At 33.4% G+C, this 16942-nt stretch overlaps 1 protein-coding gene across 2 annotated transcripts; it reads left to right on the top strand.

Annotated features, from left to right (window-relative positions):
- Positions 1 to 2257: 2257 nt before the first annotated feature.
- On the top strand, positions 2258 to 7453 carry LOC18595399 (plasma membrane ATPase). Of its 2 annotated transcripts, XM_018122610.2 has the most exons (15): positions 2258 to 2311; positions 2803 to 2922; positions 3019 to 3117; positions 3212 to 3349; positions 3481 to 3795; positions 3956 to 4282; positions 4453 to 4572; positions 4766 to 4888; positions 4978 to 5082; positions 5175 to 5484; positions 5815 to 6329; positions 6401 to 6574; positions 6673 to 6855; positions 6961 to 7142; positions 7239 to 7453. In XM_018122610.2, exons 1-15 carry the CDS (start codon positions 2258 to 2260, stop codon positions 7333 to 7335), a joined length of 2862 nt encoding a protein of 953 aa, XP_017978099.1. In that variant the 3' UTR covers positions 7336 to 7453. The 2 variants fall into 2 exon arrangements, with proteins under 2 accessions (XP_017978099.1, XP_088663212.1); XM_088807086.1 differs by lacking the exons at positions 2258 to 2311; positions 2803 to 2922; positions 3019 to 3117 and having other exon boundaries at positions 3308 to 3349; positions 6961 to 7027; positions 7094 to 7142.
- Positions 7454 to 16942: the final 9489 nt, after the last annotated feature.

The following is a 16942-nucleotide window of genomic DNA, read 5'->3' as shown; positions in this document are numbered from 1 at the left end:
TCTTAATCATGATTTGACTTAGTGATAATCCAATGATCACTAATTTAATACGATATGTCATAGTAGATTGTAGATGCTTTTTTTTTAGGTTGAATTTGAACTAATACGAATATGTACGGCCTTACTACGGACAAACAATTAAGCTTACTCTAAATAATCTATAATTCGAATCGACTTAAATATGAAATAATCTGAAATTGAACAACTTGAAAAACTTATCCGAAACAATAGGTACTTAAATTGACTTTACTTTAAAAGTCAATAAGTTAACATGAAATGATTCGATCCTAAATTACTTGAATCTGAGTAATTTTAATGTCAATCTGGATAGATATGAATTTGAATTGACCTGAACTCGAGATGATCTGAATCCAAAATGACCCATACTCAAAATGACTCGGATTCTCTTTGCCTCATGATGAATCGACCAAACCCTACTCAGCTCACTCAATTGCCTTCTTTAATGTAAATAATTGTATGAGAGTTTAATTGATTGCAATAAAAGAATTAGGCTCATGACAAATTTAATAGATCTGTCATTGTACCTTATAACATATATATATATATATATTATTTACACCCAATTAAACTTTTTTATGTGCATAAAATCGTTGATGTTGTTAACTCCCTTTGTCAACTAAGATGGAAATGCCACGTTGCTTTGATGACGTGGTTTATATTTCATCAAATAGTTAAAATATATTGAAAATGAAAAGGCAAAGAGAAATAAAAAGTAATAAAGAAATGTTCTTAAATTTCAATGTCAACATGTTACATGAACAATTTTCATATGTCATCGTTGTCATGTGGCAAAAAGGTTCATGTCGGCATTTAGCTAATGGAGGTTACCATTTTTCATCCACATGAGCGCTTCATTAGGTATAACTTAGAGAGGGTAAAGCTGATCCGAACCTTAAAAAGCTTGCTTGACTTGCCCAAACTTGAACTTGATCCAGTTAGATTTGATTTGATTAGAAAAAGTCAATGACTCGAATCAGGTATAACTTGAAATCTAAATGATTTAAATTCGAATTGACTTAAATTTGAAGTGACCCAAAATTAAACAACTAATCTTAGATATCTCAAACTTTCTTTTTTAAAGGCTGGTATTCATTCATCATAAATATCGTCAGTATTCATTCATGATATGAACCTGAATAACTTGAATATTAAACTTGAACGACCAAAATTTGAAATGACCTAAACCTTAGCTGATTTAAACTAAATATGAAATTTCGTTCAACATGAGATAAATCAATCGAAGTAACTCAACTTGTCCCCAGTTACTCTTCTTATTATAATAATTGCACGAGGTTCAAAAAATTGTAATAAAAGAACATAGTTTAAATGATAGAATCAATTAAGTTAAGAAGATTTTTTTTCATATTTAAGTCAATATAAATTTTGAATTTTAAATATGTACGTAGCCATATTAGTTTTCTTTTGTCTTTGATATATAAAAATTTGAACTAAATGAGAAAAGTCTTTTACTATCCCACACAAACATATCTTCCAATTCAATTATAGTATTAGGTTTGATACCAAGTCAAGCACCCTCCAAAATATTCTCCTATCTGTTTTGCTCCACATTTCCATGCACGTCCCCCCTAGCATCGAACTCCGTCTCTAGTTACAATTCTTCAATGATTTAATTCCACACGTGATTCCCATTTTGCGTTCATATCAACTATAATTTTATAATTATTGAACTTCAGACGTGTATTGTGTCCTAATCCATTTGAATTCTAAATAGAGTCACATGGATTTCACACCCATGAATACTTTAACATGAATTATAAGTGAAGTAAATCCCAATTTTCTCAATGATTTCTATCACAACCAAGGACGAAATGCCACGTCAGAGTTTGAAGACAGATGGCGAAGTGTGATTGGAGAGTGAGGACTAGGTATGAGAGAGTAGAAAGTGAGTGTTCTAACCGAATGACTTGGGCAGCGTAGACCAAGAGAGTCCCGCTCCTTCGTTCATTTTGGTCGTGTTTAGAGTTGAATGTACCCCAAATACACTAACCAAAACTTGTTATTTTAGGAGGGAATAATTTGTATATATATATATATTTACTTACAAACTCTCACTTCAGCTGTTCATTTTGTGAGTATTTACCAATAAACAACCAAAGTAAAATTGAATACTAAAGAAAACAAGAAAGCAATCCATTTCCAAGACAAAAGCTATATAACAAGTCCAAAAGTTTTGAAAAGAGTAGCAACGTGCAACGAAGAAGAAAAGGAGAGAAAGATGGTGGACAAGGAGAACAGCTTGCAGGAAATCAAGAGCGAGAACGTCGACCTTGTAAGCATGTTACCTTTGTTTATTTGTTTAGGTTTTAGCATTTGGGGTATACTGACATAATATGTTCCATAAAGTTGGAATTGCATGTTTAAGTTTATGATTTGCTTTTCCCATTTTGCCTCCTTTTCTTTCAGGTGAATCTTTCCTGAGCACACACACACACACACACACACACACACATATATATATTCTGTACTATACTGTGAATTATGTAACACCAGATTCAATTTTGTTTTTCATGGCTTCTGAGTTTTCATTTTGTGCTACTTACTATTAACTGTTGATTGTCTTTAGTACTACTGCTCATTGCATGCATGTCAGCATATTATTTATTTAATGATTGAGTTTGTAGTTTGAAAGGAAGCATTTTCTTTCTGTTTTTTTTTTCTTTTAAAAAAATTTAACTATTGAAAATTAATATTGGGTATATGCATCTTTAAGGGGTGTTTGATTGTTAATTAATAGAAACGGTATTTTGTGTGTGGTTGTAGGAGCGGATTCCCATTGAAGAAGTGTTTGAGCAGTTGAAATGCACAAAGGAGGGCTTGACAAGCGAAGAAGGGCACAAGAGGCTGCAGATCTTTGGTCCAAACAAACTGGAAGAGAAGAAAGTAAATAATGCTAATCTTAGGCCTTGTCTTTCCCCATTTTGATTCTCTCATTTAATGAGGACAGAAACTGATTATTGTTGAGCAAATTTTTAACAGGAAAGCAAGTTTCTAAAGTTCTTGGGTTTTATGTGGAATCCTCTCTCTTGGGTCATGGAGATTGCTGCAATTATGGCTATTTGTTTGGCAAACGGAGGAGTATTAATCGCTATCTATCTATCTATCTATATATCTATCCTTGCAATTGTTTCCAGTTAGATAAACAATCTTTAACTCAACGAAAAAAATGCAGGGCAAACCCCCAGATTGGCAGGATTTCCTTGGAATAGTGGTGTTGCTTCTTATAAACTCCACCATTAGCTTCATCGAAGAAAACAATGCAGGCAATGCTGCAGCAGCACTTATGGCTGGGCTTGCTCCAAAAACCAAGGTGCTTAAGAATATCAATAATTGGCTAACGCAACACAAGCATGCTGTATATATATATATTGAAAGATTAATATTACAATTGCACCTATGATAGTTGCACTGATGTCTCCTTGCATGTATGAATGATTAAAGGTCCTAAGAGATGGAAAGTGGTGCGAGCAAGAAGCTGCAATCTTGGTACCGGGAGATATCATCAGCATCAAGTTAGGAGATATCATCCCAGCAGATGCACGTCTCCTTGAAGGTGATCCACTCAAGATTGATCAGTCTGCCCTAACTGGTGAGTCTTTGCCAGTAAGCAAGAACTCGGGGGATGAGGTATTTTCTGGTTCTACTGTCAAGCAAGGTGAGATTGAGGCCGTTGTTATTGCCACTGGCGTACACACCTTCTTTGGAAAAGCTGCTCACCTTGTTGATAGCACCAATAACGCAGGGCACTTTCAGAAGGTAATGTGGCAAGCTAAATTTAAATAATTTGTGGCAAAGGAAGAAATATCATAACTATATAACTGCATTAGGAGATCCTATATCGATATTGTTAAGTTTGAAATTACAGCTGTTCTTCACTTTGTATCTGATGTACACTGGATGGTGATTGTTTGATCAGGTGCTGACAGCAATTGGAAACTTCTGCATATGCTCAATTGCAATAGGAATGGTTATTGAGATACTGGTGATGTATCCAATCCAGCGTCGCAGGTACAGAGATGGAATTGATAATCTGTTGGTGCTTCTCATCGGAGGGATTCCAATTGCCATGCCAACAGTTTTATCCGTGACAATGGCCATTGGATCTCACCGGCTTTCGCAACAAGGAGCTATCACTAAGAGAATGACAGCTATTGAGGAAATGGCTGGAATGGATGTACTCTGTAGTGACAAGACTGGAACACTTACTCTCAACAAGCTTACTGTAGACAAGAGCATGATTGAGGTTGGTCTTTAAATTAAAGACATAAATAAATAGAGAATAGGGATATTTTAATGATTTAGGATTCAAAAGCAGTAATTAAACATAATATACTTTAAAATATGGGAGCCAATCAAAGAAATCATATAGTCGTTGGGAAACATAAATCATTGACCATGAAAGTGAAATTTCAGGTGTTCATAAAGGATGTTGACAAGGACATGCTTCTATTACTTGCTGCTAGGGCCTCTAGGGTTGAGAATCAAGATGCTATTGATGCCTGCGTTGTTGGAATGCTTGGCGACCCCAAGGAGGTAAATCATTCTTTGCTTGCATATGTCAACCCCTTCCATATTTTTGTTGACTCCTTTCACTTTAGGAGCTACAAAGCTTTCTGATCATGGCAACTACTTGCCTCAGAGAGCCTGTTTGTTATATTTGATCATTCTGGCCTATATCTCATATTAATGAAATGCAATAAACATCACTTTTTATTTGGTTTTACAGGCTAGAGCAGATATCACAGAGGTGCATTTCTTTCCCTTTAACCCAGTCGACAAGCGTACAGCCATGACATACATTGACTCTGATGGCAGTTGGCATAGAGTTAGCAAAGGTGCACCAGAGCAGGTAAAGGATCAGCAGGATCTTATGCCCAAGTTTTTTTCTTATATTCATAGTTTTTTCTGCTTCTTATTTTTACCTGACATCTCTACCAGATTATTTCCCTCTGCAACCTTCGAGAAGATGTGAAGAAGAAAGCACATGATATCATTGATAAGTTTGCTGACCGTGGACTACGTTCTCTTGGTGTGGCTAGACAAGTGAGTTTGTATGCTATTTTCTTCATAACTATTTCATTTAAGAAAAAATGAGAAGAAAAGCTTATTGTCGAATAAACTTTTTGATTTTGTAGACTGTGCCAGAGAAAAGTAAAGAGAGCTCAGGAGATCCCTGGGAATTTGTGGGTCTTATGCCTCTCTTCGATCCTCCAAGACATGATAGTGCAGAGACAATTCGTCGTGCACTCCATCTTGGTGTCAATGTCAAGATGATAACTGGTGATCAGCTAGCTATTGGTAAGGAAACTGGTAGGAGGCTTGGCATGGGAACCAACATGTATCCATCATCAGCTCTCCTTGGCCAAAATAAAGATGAGACAATTGATGCAATCGGTGTTGATGAGCTTATTGAGAAGGCTGATGGCTTTGCAGGAGTTTTCCCAGGTAATTGAGTTGACAAGCTTTTTGTTCCTGAAATTATGGTATCTTCTTTTTATTACTTGAGCTTCAGTGTGCCTGATTCTTAAGTTTCTTGTTATCCCTAAGGAAAATTGGTAAATAGTTCCTTCTTAGGATGTACACTCCCATGAAACATTTTATTGGCTTGTCACATCTTGATTTATTTCGATTTTCACTAGTGTGGTAAGCAAGACCACATGATAATTAATTTCTTCAAATGGGATTTCATTTTGGTGCTACCTTGATAGTTGTTTCATATAGCTAGTGTGCTAAAAAAACCAGTCATTATTGTCCTAACTAATGAATACCATTCAGAGCACAAATATGAGATTGTGAAGAGGCTACAACAAAGGAACCATATTTGTGGCATGACTGGAGATGGTGTGAATGATGCCCCAGCTCTTAAGAAGGCAGACATAGGAATTGCAGTTGCTGATGCAACTGATGCAGCTCGGAGTGCATCAGATATAGTCTTAACAGAGCCAGGGCTAAGTGTGATTGTGTGTGCTGTTTTGACAAGCAGAGCAATTTTCCAGAGAATGAAAAACTATACCATCTATGCTGTCTCTATTACTATCCGCATCGTTTTCGGTTTCATGCTCCTTGCTCTTATTTGGAAGTTTGATTTCTCACCTTTCATGGTTTTGATCATTGCCATTCTCAATGATGGAACAATTATGACCATTTCCAAGGACAGGGTTAAGCCATCTCCCATGCCTGACTCATGGAAGCTCAAGGAGATTTTTGCCACTGGCATTGTCCTTGGCGCCTACCTTGCTTGCATGACTGTGGTTTTCTTTTGGGCTGCTCAAGAGTCCGACTTCTTTTCTGTAAGAAAAAACTCTTTAGATTCTCCTTAAAACCATTTAAAGTATCAGCTAAAGGTTGATAACAATTGCAGGATAAGTTCGGGGTAAGATCCATTAGGAACAGTCATGAGGAACTTACAGCCGCCGTCTACCTTCAAGTGAGCATTGTGAGTCAGGCACTCATCTTTGTCACTCGCTCTCGGAGCTGGTCTTTCATTGAACGCCCTGGTCTCCTGCTCGTCACTGCCTTCATTATAGCACAACTGGTGAGTTCTATAAAATTTCAGTCCCAACTGCTTGACATCATTACAGAATTTATTTTACAACAACTGACCGGTATATTTCTGCGGTTGAACTTTTTGAGGTGGCTACCATACTTGCTGTTTATGCAAACTGGGGGTTTGCAAGAATGAAAGGCATTGGATGGGGTTGGGCTGGTGTTATTTGGATCTACAGTATAGTTTTCTACATCCCACTTGATATTCTCAAGTTCTTTATCCGATATTCTTTAAGTGGAAAGGCCTGGGATAATCTGCTTCAGAATAAGGTATGTAAATCATTTTCTTGGTGAAAACGGAGAATGAGTGCTGTTCCTTCTTGATAAGTTTTCCACTATATTAACTCTCCCTCTCATGATGCACTTTATATGTAGACTGCTTTCACAACAAAGAAGGATTATGGAAGGGAAGAGAGGGAGGCAAAGTGGGCCACAGCTCAACGCACCCTTCATGGCTTGCAGACTTCCGGATCAGTAGATATCTTAAATGACAAGAACAGCCACGAAGAGTTGTCAGAGATCGCTGAACAAGCCAAGAAACGTGCTGAAGTTGCAAGGTAATGGTCACTAGTGATTATGATTTTTTGTTTTACTAGCTTGTTCTATTCTTGGAACAGTCTTAACATCATTTATGTCTACATCTTACTTACTAGGTTGAGGGAGTTTCATACACTCAAGGGGCATGTTGAATCAGTTGTGAAACTCAAAGGACTTGACATCGATACCATCCAACAACACTACACTGTATGAGAAAGACGGGACTTGACCATGAGAAATTAGCAGACATCCAAAGTTTTCTCTTTATTGATTGGTTCTGTAATAGCAAAATGTAATGTTTAGCATGGCTTTTCCTACTAATTAAGTTACCAATGGGTTTAACCAATTGGAATTTCATACAGCAGAAGCTTGTTCTTGTCAGCAATCAATCTAATTAAGAAAAATCAGTTCTTCCATTTCTTCCAAATGATAGAAGGAATGTTCATTAATTCCAATTAGTTTTTGTTCCTTCTGACACCCCCTTAAGTTTTGATAATTTTCCAGTACTTTTATTTCTTTGTATTTTCTTTTTTGTTGTCAATTATGAGCACTATTAAAATTAGCAAATTAACAGTACATAATACCATTTGCGAAGGAATAATAAAAGGTTATACAATTTGAGCTTAAGACACAAATGTAAGCAAGCAAGACCCCCCGATGAATCCTTGGATAAATGAAAAACAAAATGCAATCTGCAAACTGTGTCAATTTGATAGACACATTTCAAGGAAATTTAACAAGCTTATCAAATTGAAAAAAATGTGCATCTTGATTATCTTGCATGAAGTACAGTCCTACTATTACTTTAACAAGCTCAATCAATATCCATGAGGTGAGGCCCTGAATAATGCATTGAACATAAGACAGTGGTCTTTGATTTTTGTTAGTTCACTTACAGGAACAAGATTAAAATTGAATCAAGGCACACATAAAATATTATTCAAAGCCAATGAGGGAGTCAAATTGATTGTGCCTACATGTGTAACAAAAGCCTTGGCATTATTAGGCATTTGATCAAACATATTATGCACTAGTCTTAGTGAAATAAAGTAGTTTATGAAATAGTCTACATGATCAGAAGCACCAGCGTCCACTATCTAGGTATCATGCTTGACCATGATAGAATCCAAGTGTTGTGACTTAATTAGAGGAATATGGCATAATATTTGTAAAAGCTCATGAACTATTAAAAAAAATCCATTATTCTATTGCGTTTAATCAAGTCTCTATAGTTTTATTTTGAGTCAAATAAGTCCTTATGATTAATGTTTGACTAAATATCATTAATCAAAATGTCACTTGTCATTTTTACCCATTTGGTGTTGATGTGAAAGGTAAAAATGTCATATGACCACGTTATTATTAATTATGACATGTTAGTATGCTGCGTCAATGTCACATGGCATAGATCGACAAGTAACATTTTGACTAAGTTAATCATTAGTCATAAGGGCTTATTAGGTTCAAAATAAAAGTATAAAGACTTGATTGAACACAATAAACAACTAAGAGCTTATTTGAGTTTTCTTAAAAGTTTATGGCCTTTTTTAGATTTATGCCAAGGAATATTATGTACACTAAAATAGGTAGGATTAGAAATTATACCTATTAAGGATGAATTGACTAGTTAAAAAAGCCTTGTTTGTTAACTATTTGATGAATGGACACAGCTTCATTGTCTGAATCATGTTCATCGATGAGAGCCATTAACTTATAGATGATTGCTTATGAGTGAAAATTGTGACATGGAATTGGCAATTGATTCTTCTCCTTGATCTAACTGAGTAAGATTAATGATACTATTAACAAAAAAAACCCTTTCTTTTGACTGATCTTATTCTTGGTGAACTTAAAATCATCGAGAAAACTAATAAGCCTATAACATTTTTCCTTTAAATGATCTTTCTTGCCATAGTGAGTGCAAATCAACTCATGCTTGCCCTTTCTTTTCCTTCATTAATTGTTATCATAGTAGATGACTCAATTATGGGTTGTGATTCCAAGTGTAGATTCCTTTGTGATTTTTCTCTCAAGACTAGATTGTAACCCTTATCTAGTGTTGAGAGGGTTTTCAAATCACAATATGAGATCTTAATGCATAATATGTTTCATTCAATCCGTTCAAATACTAGAAGACATTGCCTTTTTTACACTAGTCTATATGGTTTTCGAAGCAATTTTGATTGTAATTACCACATTTGTAATGGGGCAATTGTTGGTAGTTTCTCAGTTCTTCCCATAAATCATTTAATTTAGTAAAGTTAGAGTCCACCCACCTTGTCCTTTGAGTGACATTATAGAGAGAAAATTAAAGATTACAAATCTAAGCATTATTAGGTTGAGAAAACCTTCTTTTAAGTGTGTCTTATATCTGTGAGGCAAAGTTCATGTAAAACACTATCGAGATAATTAGTGGAGTGATCAATTCTAGTAACCATGCCACAATCAAGTTGTTACATTGAGTCCAAGGAATGTGCAATTCATCTGAAACCTTAGGTTTTGGAATTACACAGTATTCAATAAGCCTTGGTTTGTTTTGGATGAAGAGGGTTAAGATGAAGGATCTTCTACGTGATGCATAATTGCTCAAGGTGAGCCTAAGGTAGACAATTACTGATCCGTGATGATCAAAATGATGTCAAAAGAATGACGAATGGGGATTATCAAGAGGAAAAACAATTGATCTTGAATTTGAAGAATTTGCCATTAAATTGAGAATGAGAACAAATGAAATCAATTTTAAGGAGGAATCATCGAGTTTGAAAAGAAATTTGGAAGAAAATTGGAAAAAAAAATTGTAGTAGAAATCCTAACCCACTTTGATATCATATTAGTTTTATGAGAGAGGATCAACTCTAGAAGAGGAATGGAGGATTATTTTCATTACTTAGTATAACTATTGGAATAAGCCCTGCAACCAATTGAGATTGCTTAAGGCTTAGTTTCAAATATGCAATTATATCATTCACATTGAATGATTAAAGGTGTCAATTCATCAATAAGACATCAATTATAAAGGTTACAAGTCTATTGGATGAAGTTTATGAGATTAATATGCCTTGCAAGGGAATTGTAATGGGTTACAATTATGAGATATCTATGCATCAAAGCATAATCTCTAAATGTTCATGGTCGATGTATCATTGAGACTGGACATTAATAATGCTTAGAAACTGGTGCATTCTATGTTCTTTACTTGGAAAGTAAGTAACTAATTTCATAAGTTGAAGTATAGAGATACATGGAACCAGAATGTAAGTGCTTGTTTCATGAACAAGTTCACTGAACATGACCTGAAATGAGAAATGCATTTGGTATCTCACTTTAGTGTCTATGTAAATATTTCTAATGTGTTAGTTGTGTAAATATTTCTTAGACTTGAAATACTAAATTGTCTTATATGTGGAGTGTAAATACTCCTTAGATTTGATCATATCCCTATAGGTCTTACCAAGGATGCCAAAACAGGATATAATTGGTTGTAGCATTAAACATGTGAAGGCAAATGAGTGGTCAAGAAAATAATTATCATCCCAAGTGATTTAAGGAACATATCCTAATAGTTCTTGGTTGGTATTAACTTGTTGAAGTCCTTGGCTAAGGCGACTTGGAGATTATGAAAAAAGTTTCATAAGTCTCTATAAAGCTAATGATCTAAATTCAAGAACGAATATGGAGATTAATAAGAGAGACATTGTACCATGTTTTTATCATTTTCAGGATATATGATGAGAGAATGAATTACATTGATAGACTGTATACTAAAAGATTGTCAAAAAACTATTTGACTTTCTTATCAATTTGGTGGCCATGATGTATTGTTAGATACCAATCTTGATCTACAGAATTGATTTACTTAATTAATAAAGATTATAATTCAATTCTATTGCCGATATGTTAGGAATCTAATGGGTCACATATAATAAGTTGCATTGTCAATTAAATTGGGAGTGTGATGATTTATGTTGGAATTAAATCATATATTAAGATTTTAACCTCTAAGGACTTAATTAAAATAATTTAATTAAGTGTAAGATCAATATTATAATTAGTTATAATATTAAAGCCTTAATTGCAAACAAACAAAGTGAATCAAATTTGATTTTTAATTTACAATGACTTAATTAAAAATGTTTAATTAAGTGTTGTCTAATATTGTAAATGATTATAATATTAAGGCCTTATTTGCAATTTAAGAAGTTAATTAACCTAGATATAAATATAATTTTTTAGCTACTTTTCACAAGAGAAAAATAGAAAACCCTAGCCACACCCTCTATTGAGTAATTTTGGAAAAATAGTTTTCCAACTTTGTGATTCGGCTAAGAGGAGTGTGATTGTGTGGAGAGGACAAGTGGTTGTCCACTTGCCTAAATTCCTAGATATAAGTTCCCATAAAACCACACAACAATGGCTACACCAATACTATCAGCAGTTGATAAATGTCATGATTTTGGCATTGAGACTTGCCTAAATTGCATTCTTAATTGGTGCAATTAAAATTACAAATTCGTTATCTAAATATTTATGAAAGGTTCCATAAAAGGGATAATTTTGACATAAGGGAATAAGAAATATGATTCCTAAAACCATGGCTATCAAAATTAAGATAATTAGCATCCATAAACTAAGAAATTTGATTCTTAAAATTATGACACTCAAAATTATTCATTGGCTGATTATAAATTATTGAAATAGTTTCATAAAGATAATAAACTTTGACATGATGGATTAGGGAATTTGATTCCTTAATTTAAGGATGTTAGAAAATATATTTGTAAACACCATAAATTAAGGAATTTGATTCCTAAAATTATGGAAGTCAAAACAAATAAAAACAAGTCTTTTATCATGAATAAATTTCCTTTAATTGTGGAAGGAAATTTGAATAAGACGTTATGACTATTAAAGATTATCTTTTCTTAGATTTTGATCTAAATAACCTAATAAGATTAGGTAAGACATGCAATCTTTAATTAGATTCGATTAGTAAAATTAGTTACCTAAAATGTTTTGGAAAAAAATTAAAATTAAAAAAAATTATTTTAACTTGTAAGATTAATTAAAATTATTGTTATCTTAGATCTTAATTACCTAATGAGATTAGGTTATAGAAGATATACTGTTTTAATTAAATTGATTACTTAAAGTGTTTAAAAATATAAATTAAAAATGTTTTAATTTGCAATGGAAATTTGATTCTGATCCTAATAAGATTAGGAATGGATAAGTTGCTAATTTTGGTAGCAATACTTTCCATATATATATATATATGTATAGAATTAATTGGTTACTCGAAAATTTGAAATTGGCAAATTCCAATGTTGAAAAATTGCTAATCTCAAATACCTTACATAATTAACAATTTGAATTAGATATATCTTTAAATTTTATTCATATTGATGAATGTATATGCATGATTATGGACTTAGACTCAATATCATTGTGTTATGGTTGGATGTAAAGTCTTGGTATTTTTTAAAGAGGGTCTGCATGTCTTGCTTTAACTCTTTATCTTGATTTGTAAAATTCTTTCTTCATCTTAGTCCCCTCGAATGTAACTTAAAGGTTTCTACTTTCATATGTAATTAGAATTAGGATAGATTAAGAATTAATTTTTGTAAAATCAAAGATGAAGAACCAAGGAGACAAAGAGGACAAGGAGATTACAAGCAGACTTTAAAGATGTTGTATGTAATCTCCTAGGTTTGACCAAGCTAATTTCCTTTGATGACTCAAGGAAATTGTATAGTTAAAGTCAATAATCATCCAAAGTTGTTTGCATGTGACAGATTTATTTTATGCGATTTAATGAATGCTATGCAATGCAAAGTAGTATGCATGCAATAGATTTATTTTATGCGATTTAATAAATGCTATGCATGCAAAGATGAGATTTTAATAAAATAAAAGGATAAAATCCCTCGTGAAAATATTGAGTCACACGTCACGCATGATTAAGTTGCCTTCTACCACATAGCAAGATAATCTAGCTGCTCTTTTAATTAGAGGCTTGTTAAGAAAATTCAAGGCCAAACTTTTATATGAGTATGTGTGAGCTAGTGGTGGGTCCTACTTAACTAGTTTCATAAAATCTATATGCATGAAAACTTGATTATTAAGAAGCTAGAGGCAATGGTTAAGTGAAACATGTATGATATGTTTAGGCAATGTGTTGCCATTTATTAATCTAGGAGTTGTATAAAGATACAATTGGTAAGCATAGTTACCTACCTAATCCACCTATCATGGTTTGTTGAGAAAACTCAAAGCCATGACTAAAATGGATGAGGTCCTAACCCACTAGAAAGATCTTAGTAGAGACGTTTTGAAATGACTTTGAAGGTTGTAATTTTACATATAAAATAGTGGGAGAACTATTTAAAATCTTAAAACCTTGTTTTAAATAGTTTTTTGCATGTTGTTTACCAATTGCTTTATTTTATTCAAGTATATTTATATACATTGCCAATGACTAATAATTTGTCACTACAGAGCATCCTGAATGCAAATAAACTCATTGGCCCAAACTTCTTGGATTGGTTTCAGAACCTTAAGATCATTTTGAAATAAGAGAAGAAATCATATATCCTTGACACTCTTACTCTACCAGTCCTTGCTGATGATGCTAGTTCTGAGGATTGGGAAACATATTAATGTCATAAGGATGATGATGATCAGGCAACATGTGTGATGCTGGCCAGCATGATTCCTAAGCTTCAAAAAGAGCACGAGCACATGGATGTCCAATCCATGATCTTTCACTTTAGAGAATTATTCAATAGAAAAGGGCGTACTAAGGGATATGATATCTTTAAAGAATTGTTTTGGTGTAAGATGACAGAAAATAGTTTTGTCAAACCCCATGTGCTAAAAATGATTGGACTCATTGAGAGGCTTGGACAATTGGGATTGACGATGGACCATGTGCTAAGTATTGACTTAATTATTCAATCTCTTCTTGACAGCTTAAGTCAATTGTATTGAACTTTCTTGTGAACCGTTTGGAAACTACTCTTCCTGAACTTCTAAACATGCTAAACACGGTAGAGAAATTCATTAGGAAGGATAATGGAGCTTTACTCCTTGTTTCTTCTTCAAGGGCTTAAAAGAAGCCAAAGAAGAATAAAGCCCAAAAAGGGAAGAAGGTAGAGTTCTAAAAGAAAAAGCCACTGAAGCCTAAGGAAAATGTTAAAAAGGATAAGGGGATTTACCATCACTATGGCAAACCAAGACATTAGAAAAGGACTAACGAGGAGTACTTAGCTACTGTGAGCTAGAAAAAGAAGCTTATTGAAGTTTCTAATTCAAGTACTATTTGCTAAATAACTTAACTTTATATTTTAAAGGTATATGATATCTTAAAATTGGTTTTCATGTGTATGACAAATTGCATGAACCAAAGACAAATATGAGTAAGATCTTAGTTGAGGAGGTGACCTTATGGATGAACTACATAGAGCGTTAGATGCCACATTAGGCAGTTACATTTCTATTTATTTTGATATGTTGGATAACTTATTGGAATGTTTTTGAAACATCATTTTGTTATTGCCATATAGATGGCTAGTGAAACATTTATGTTTGACATTTGATGTGGAAAACTTATATGTTTCATGGTTAAATAATTATTTGGAATAATTATATCAGTTTAATTATCCACATTTCATATTTATCTTTGCAATTATTGTCACGACCCAGAACCACCTTCGAGTCCGTGACAACCGCCGCGATGTCCCGATAGGCACTCATCTTCCGAGTACCCTATCGAGACCTTACAAGGCTCTTGTATTAGTTCCTCACCTACCCTGTGATTTACTGTTACAAAAATCATGTTTTAAAACAATACAGATCATTTTTTTTGTCCAAAAACAATAAAATTTTAATTTCTGCCTCATAGGGGTGTTTTTGTCATTTTCGTCAAAAAATTCGAGACAAGTTAAAAATGTAATAATTAGGTGAAAAACGCATATTTCATACTTAGAAATAAGTTTTGATATCTAAAACGTTCATTTAAAAGCAAATTGTTGACAATTAGTACTATTCAAAAATAATAAATAAAATATTCTATTTTCTCATAAAATAAATTTTTATAGAAATATTCGTAAATAATTTTTTCGCACATGAAAGTAAAGTAAAAATTGTATGAATAGAAATACAAAAAACCAAAATATAAGATTTGATCTGCAATGACACGTGGGCCCCAATTGACCAAGAGGATGTAAGACTGTGAACTCTTACTTTCTATAATGCAATTCCGAGCTTAGTTCTCGTCTTACTCGACTATCTACAAACTGTCCTGAGCCTGAAAAATATATAGGAAGAAGGGGTAAGATTTTGTAATCTTAGTGAGTAAACAGATACCATCTAAAGTATCTAAAACCGAGTAAATGGAGACAATAAAATATCCCATCCCAATATGCATTTCATAACTTAGAAATTTATTCCATCCCATGAAAACAATTATAATTCAATTAAAATGATTTTCAAGGCTTATGTTTCTCATAAAATTTGGCTCATGCTTAAAATCATCCTCGGAGATACTTGATCGTCATCAAAGCATCCACTCGAGTCCGCCAAGGCTGTTAAAACGACTTATTCATATAAAATAACTGTCCTTTGGCGTTGGCTAAATCTCACTTTCACGTGGTGGTAAAGCGTGAAGTAGACTCAAACCCCTCCACAAGAGTTACCCTACGCGCCTCTCTCACAGATGTAAAATAAATTAGTCGGGTTTACCGAGCCCCTCTAATAGGATGGTCCACGGAAACCCACCACTGCAGTGTAGGTCAGCCCCACCATAATCATAAAATAGTTTAACAGCATAGCAAGGTAATTTTTTTATAATAACTAATTTGCACGGCAAACCACAGTTCATGTAATTTCAATACAATAAATCAACCAAGCATGCTCACACTATCATAAGCCATTTGAATTAAAAATACAATTCATACTTAACAACCACAGTCTCCATGTACTCTATTTAAAAAAAATAACATTTATCATTAATTTCAAATAATTTATAAAACCATTTTATAAAAACATATTTATTTATAAAACATGAAATTTATCCTTTTTAAATCCATTTTTCATAAAATTTTTAAAATTCATAAAAACTACCTTAGATAAATTAAATGATAATAAGTTTACTCACAGTATTAGGAGTAGAAATACTCCTATCCTCGGCTCTCGGGTGCAGTCTCTTACCCGAAACAATTGACTCACCACCTATCCATAATCCATGACACAAAATTCAATAAATTGTGTCAATTTATCATAACTTATTTCAAGCTCTTATCCATGCGTATGCACTAGATAGGGTTTGAAATGTCTAGACAATCGCTTAATTGCGGTGTCTGACCTAACTCGCCTACACACGGTGTAAATTCTTAAAATCTCCAATTTAACTCCAATTCCATCCATTTTAATTTCAATTATCCAATTATATCCACAATACCTCAATGACTGTGAATTTGGTCCAATTTATCAGTTTGGACTATAAATCACGCTTTTACCCCTAGTGGATAAAAATTTCAATTTATTGCACCGAAAATTCTCATTTAATTTTCGACCTCATAATTCATCATTTTTCCACCCAATTCTCTTAAAATAAAGTCAACCTCATCCTCACATACCATTGGCTAGATTCGGCCTAGAGAAATTCATGGAGAAAATAAATATTTTTCTTGTTGTTTTACTCATAAACATGCTAAACTAACACTAAACTCTAACATAGCTCAAAATTAAATTTATCTAACAACTTTCTCTCTCTAAACCCATATGACCAGAATTGAAATCATCCTCAAATCACATGATTCAA

This window comes from Theobroma cacao, chromosome 6, assembly GCF_053813885.1.
Source record: "Theobroma cacao isolate CCN51 chromosome 6, ASM5381388v1, whole genome shotgun sequence".
In the NCBI taxonomy this organism is placed as follows: Eukaryota; Viridiplantae; Streptophyta; class Magnoliopsida; order Malvales; family Malvaceae; genus Theobroma; species Theobroma cacao.
The sequence above is the reverse complement of the archived record's forward strand: the minus strand, read 5'-3'. Positions and strand labels throughout refer to the sequence as shown.

What these genes read in the sequence shown, in the direction of transcription:
- LOC18595399 (XM_018122610.2), top strand. Translation starts at nt 2,258, where the DNA reads ATGGTGGACAAGGAGAACAGCTTGCAGGAAATCAAGAGCGAGAACGTC. An exon ending in ACGCAGGGCACTTTCAGAAG is followed by an intron (nt 3,796 to 3,955) that starts GTAATGTGGCAA and finishes TTGTTTGATCAG; the next exon opens with GTGCTGACAGCAATTGGAAA. An exon ending in AAACGTGCTGAAGTTGCAAG is followed by an intron (nt 7,143 to 7,238) that starts GTAATGGTCACT and finishes CTTACTTACTAG; the next exon opens with GTTGAGGGAGTTTCATACAC.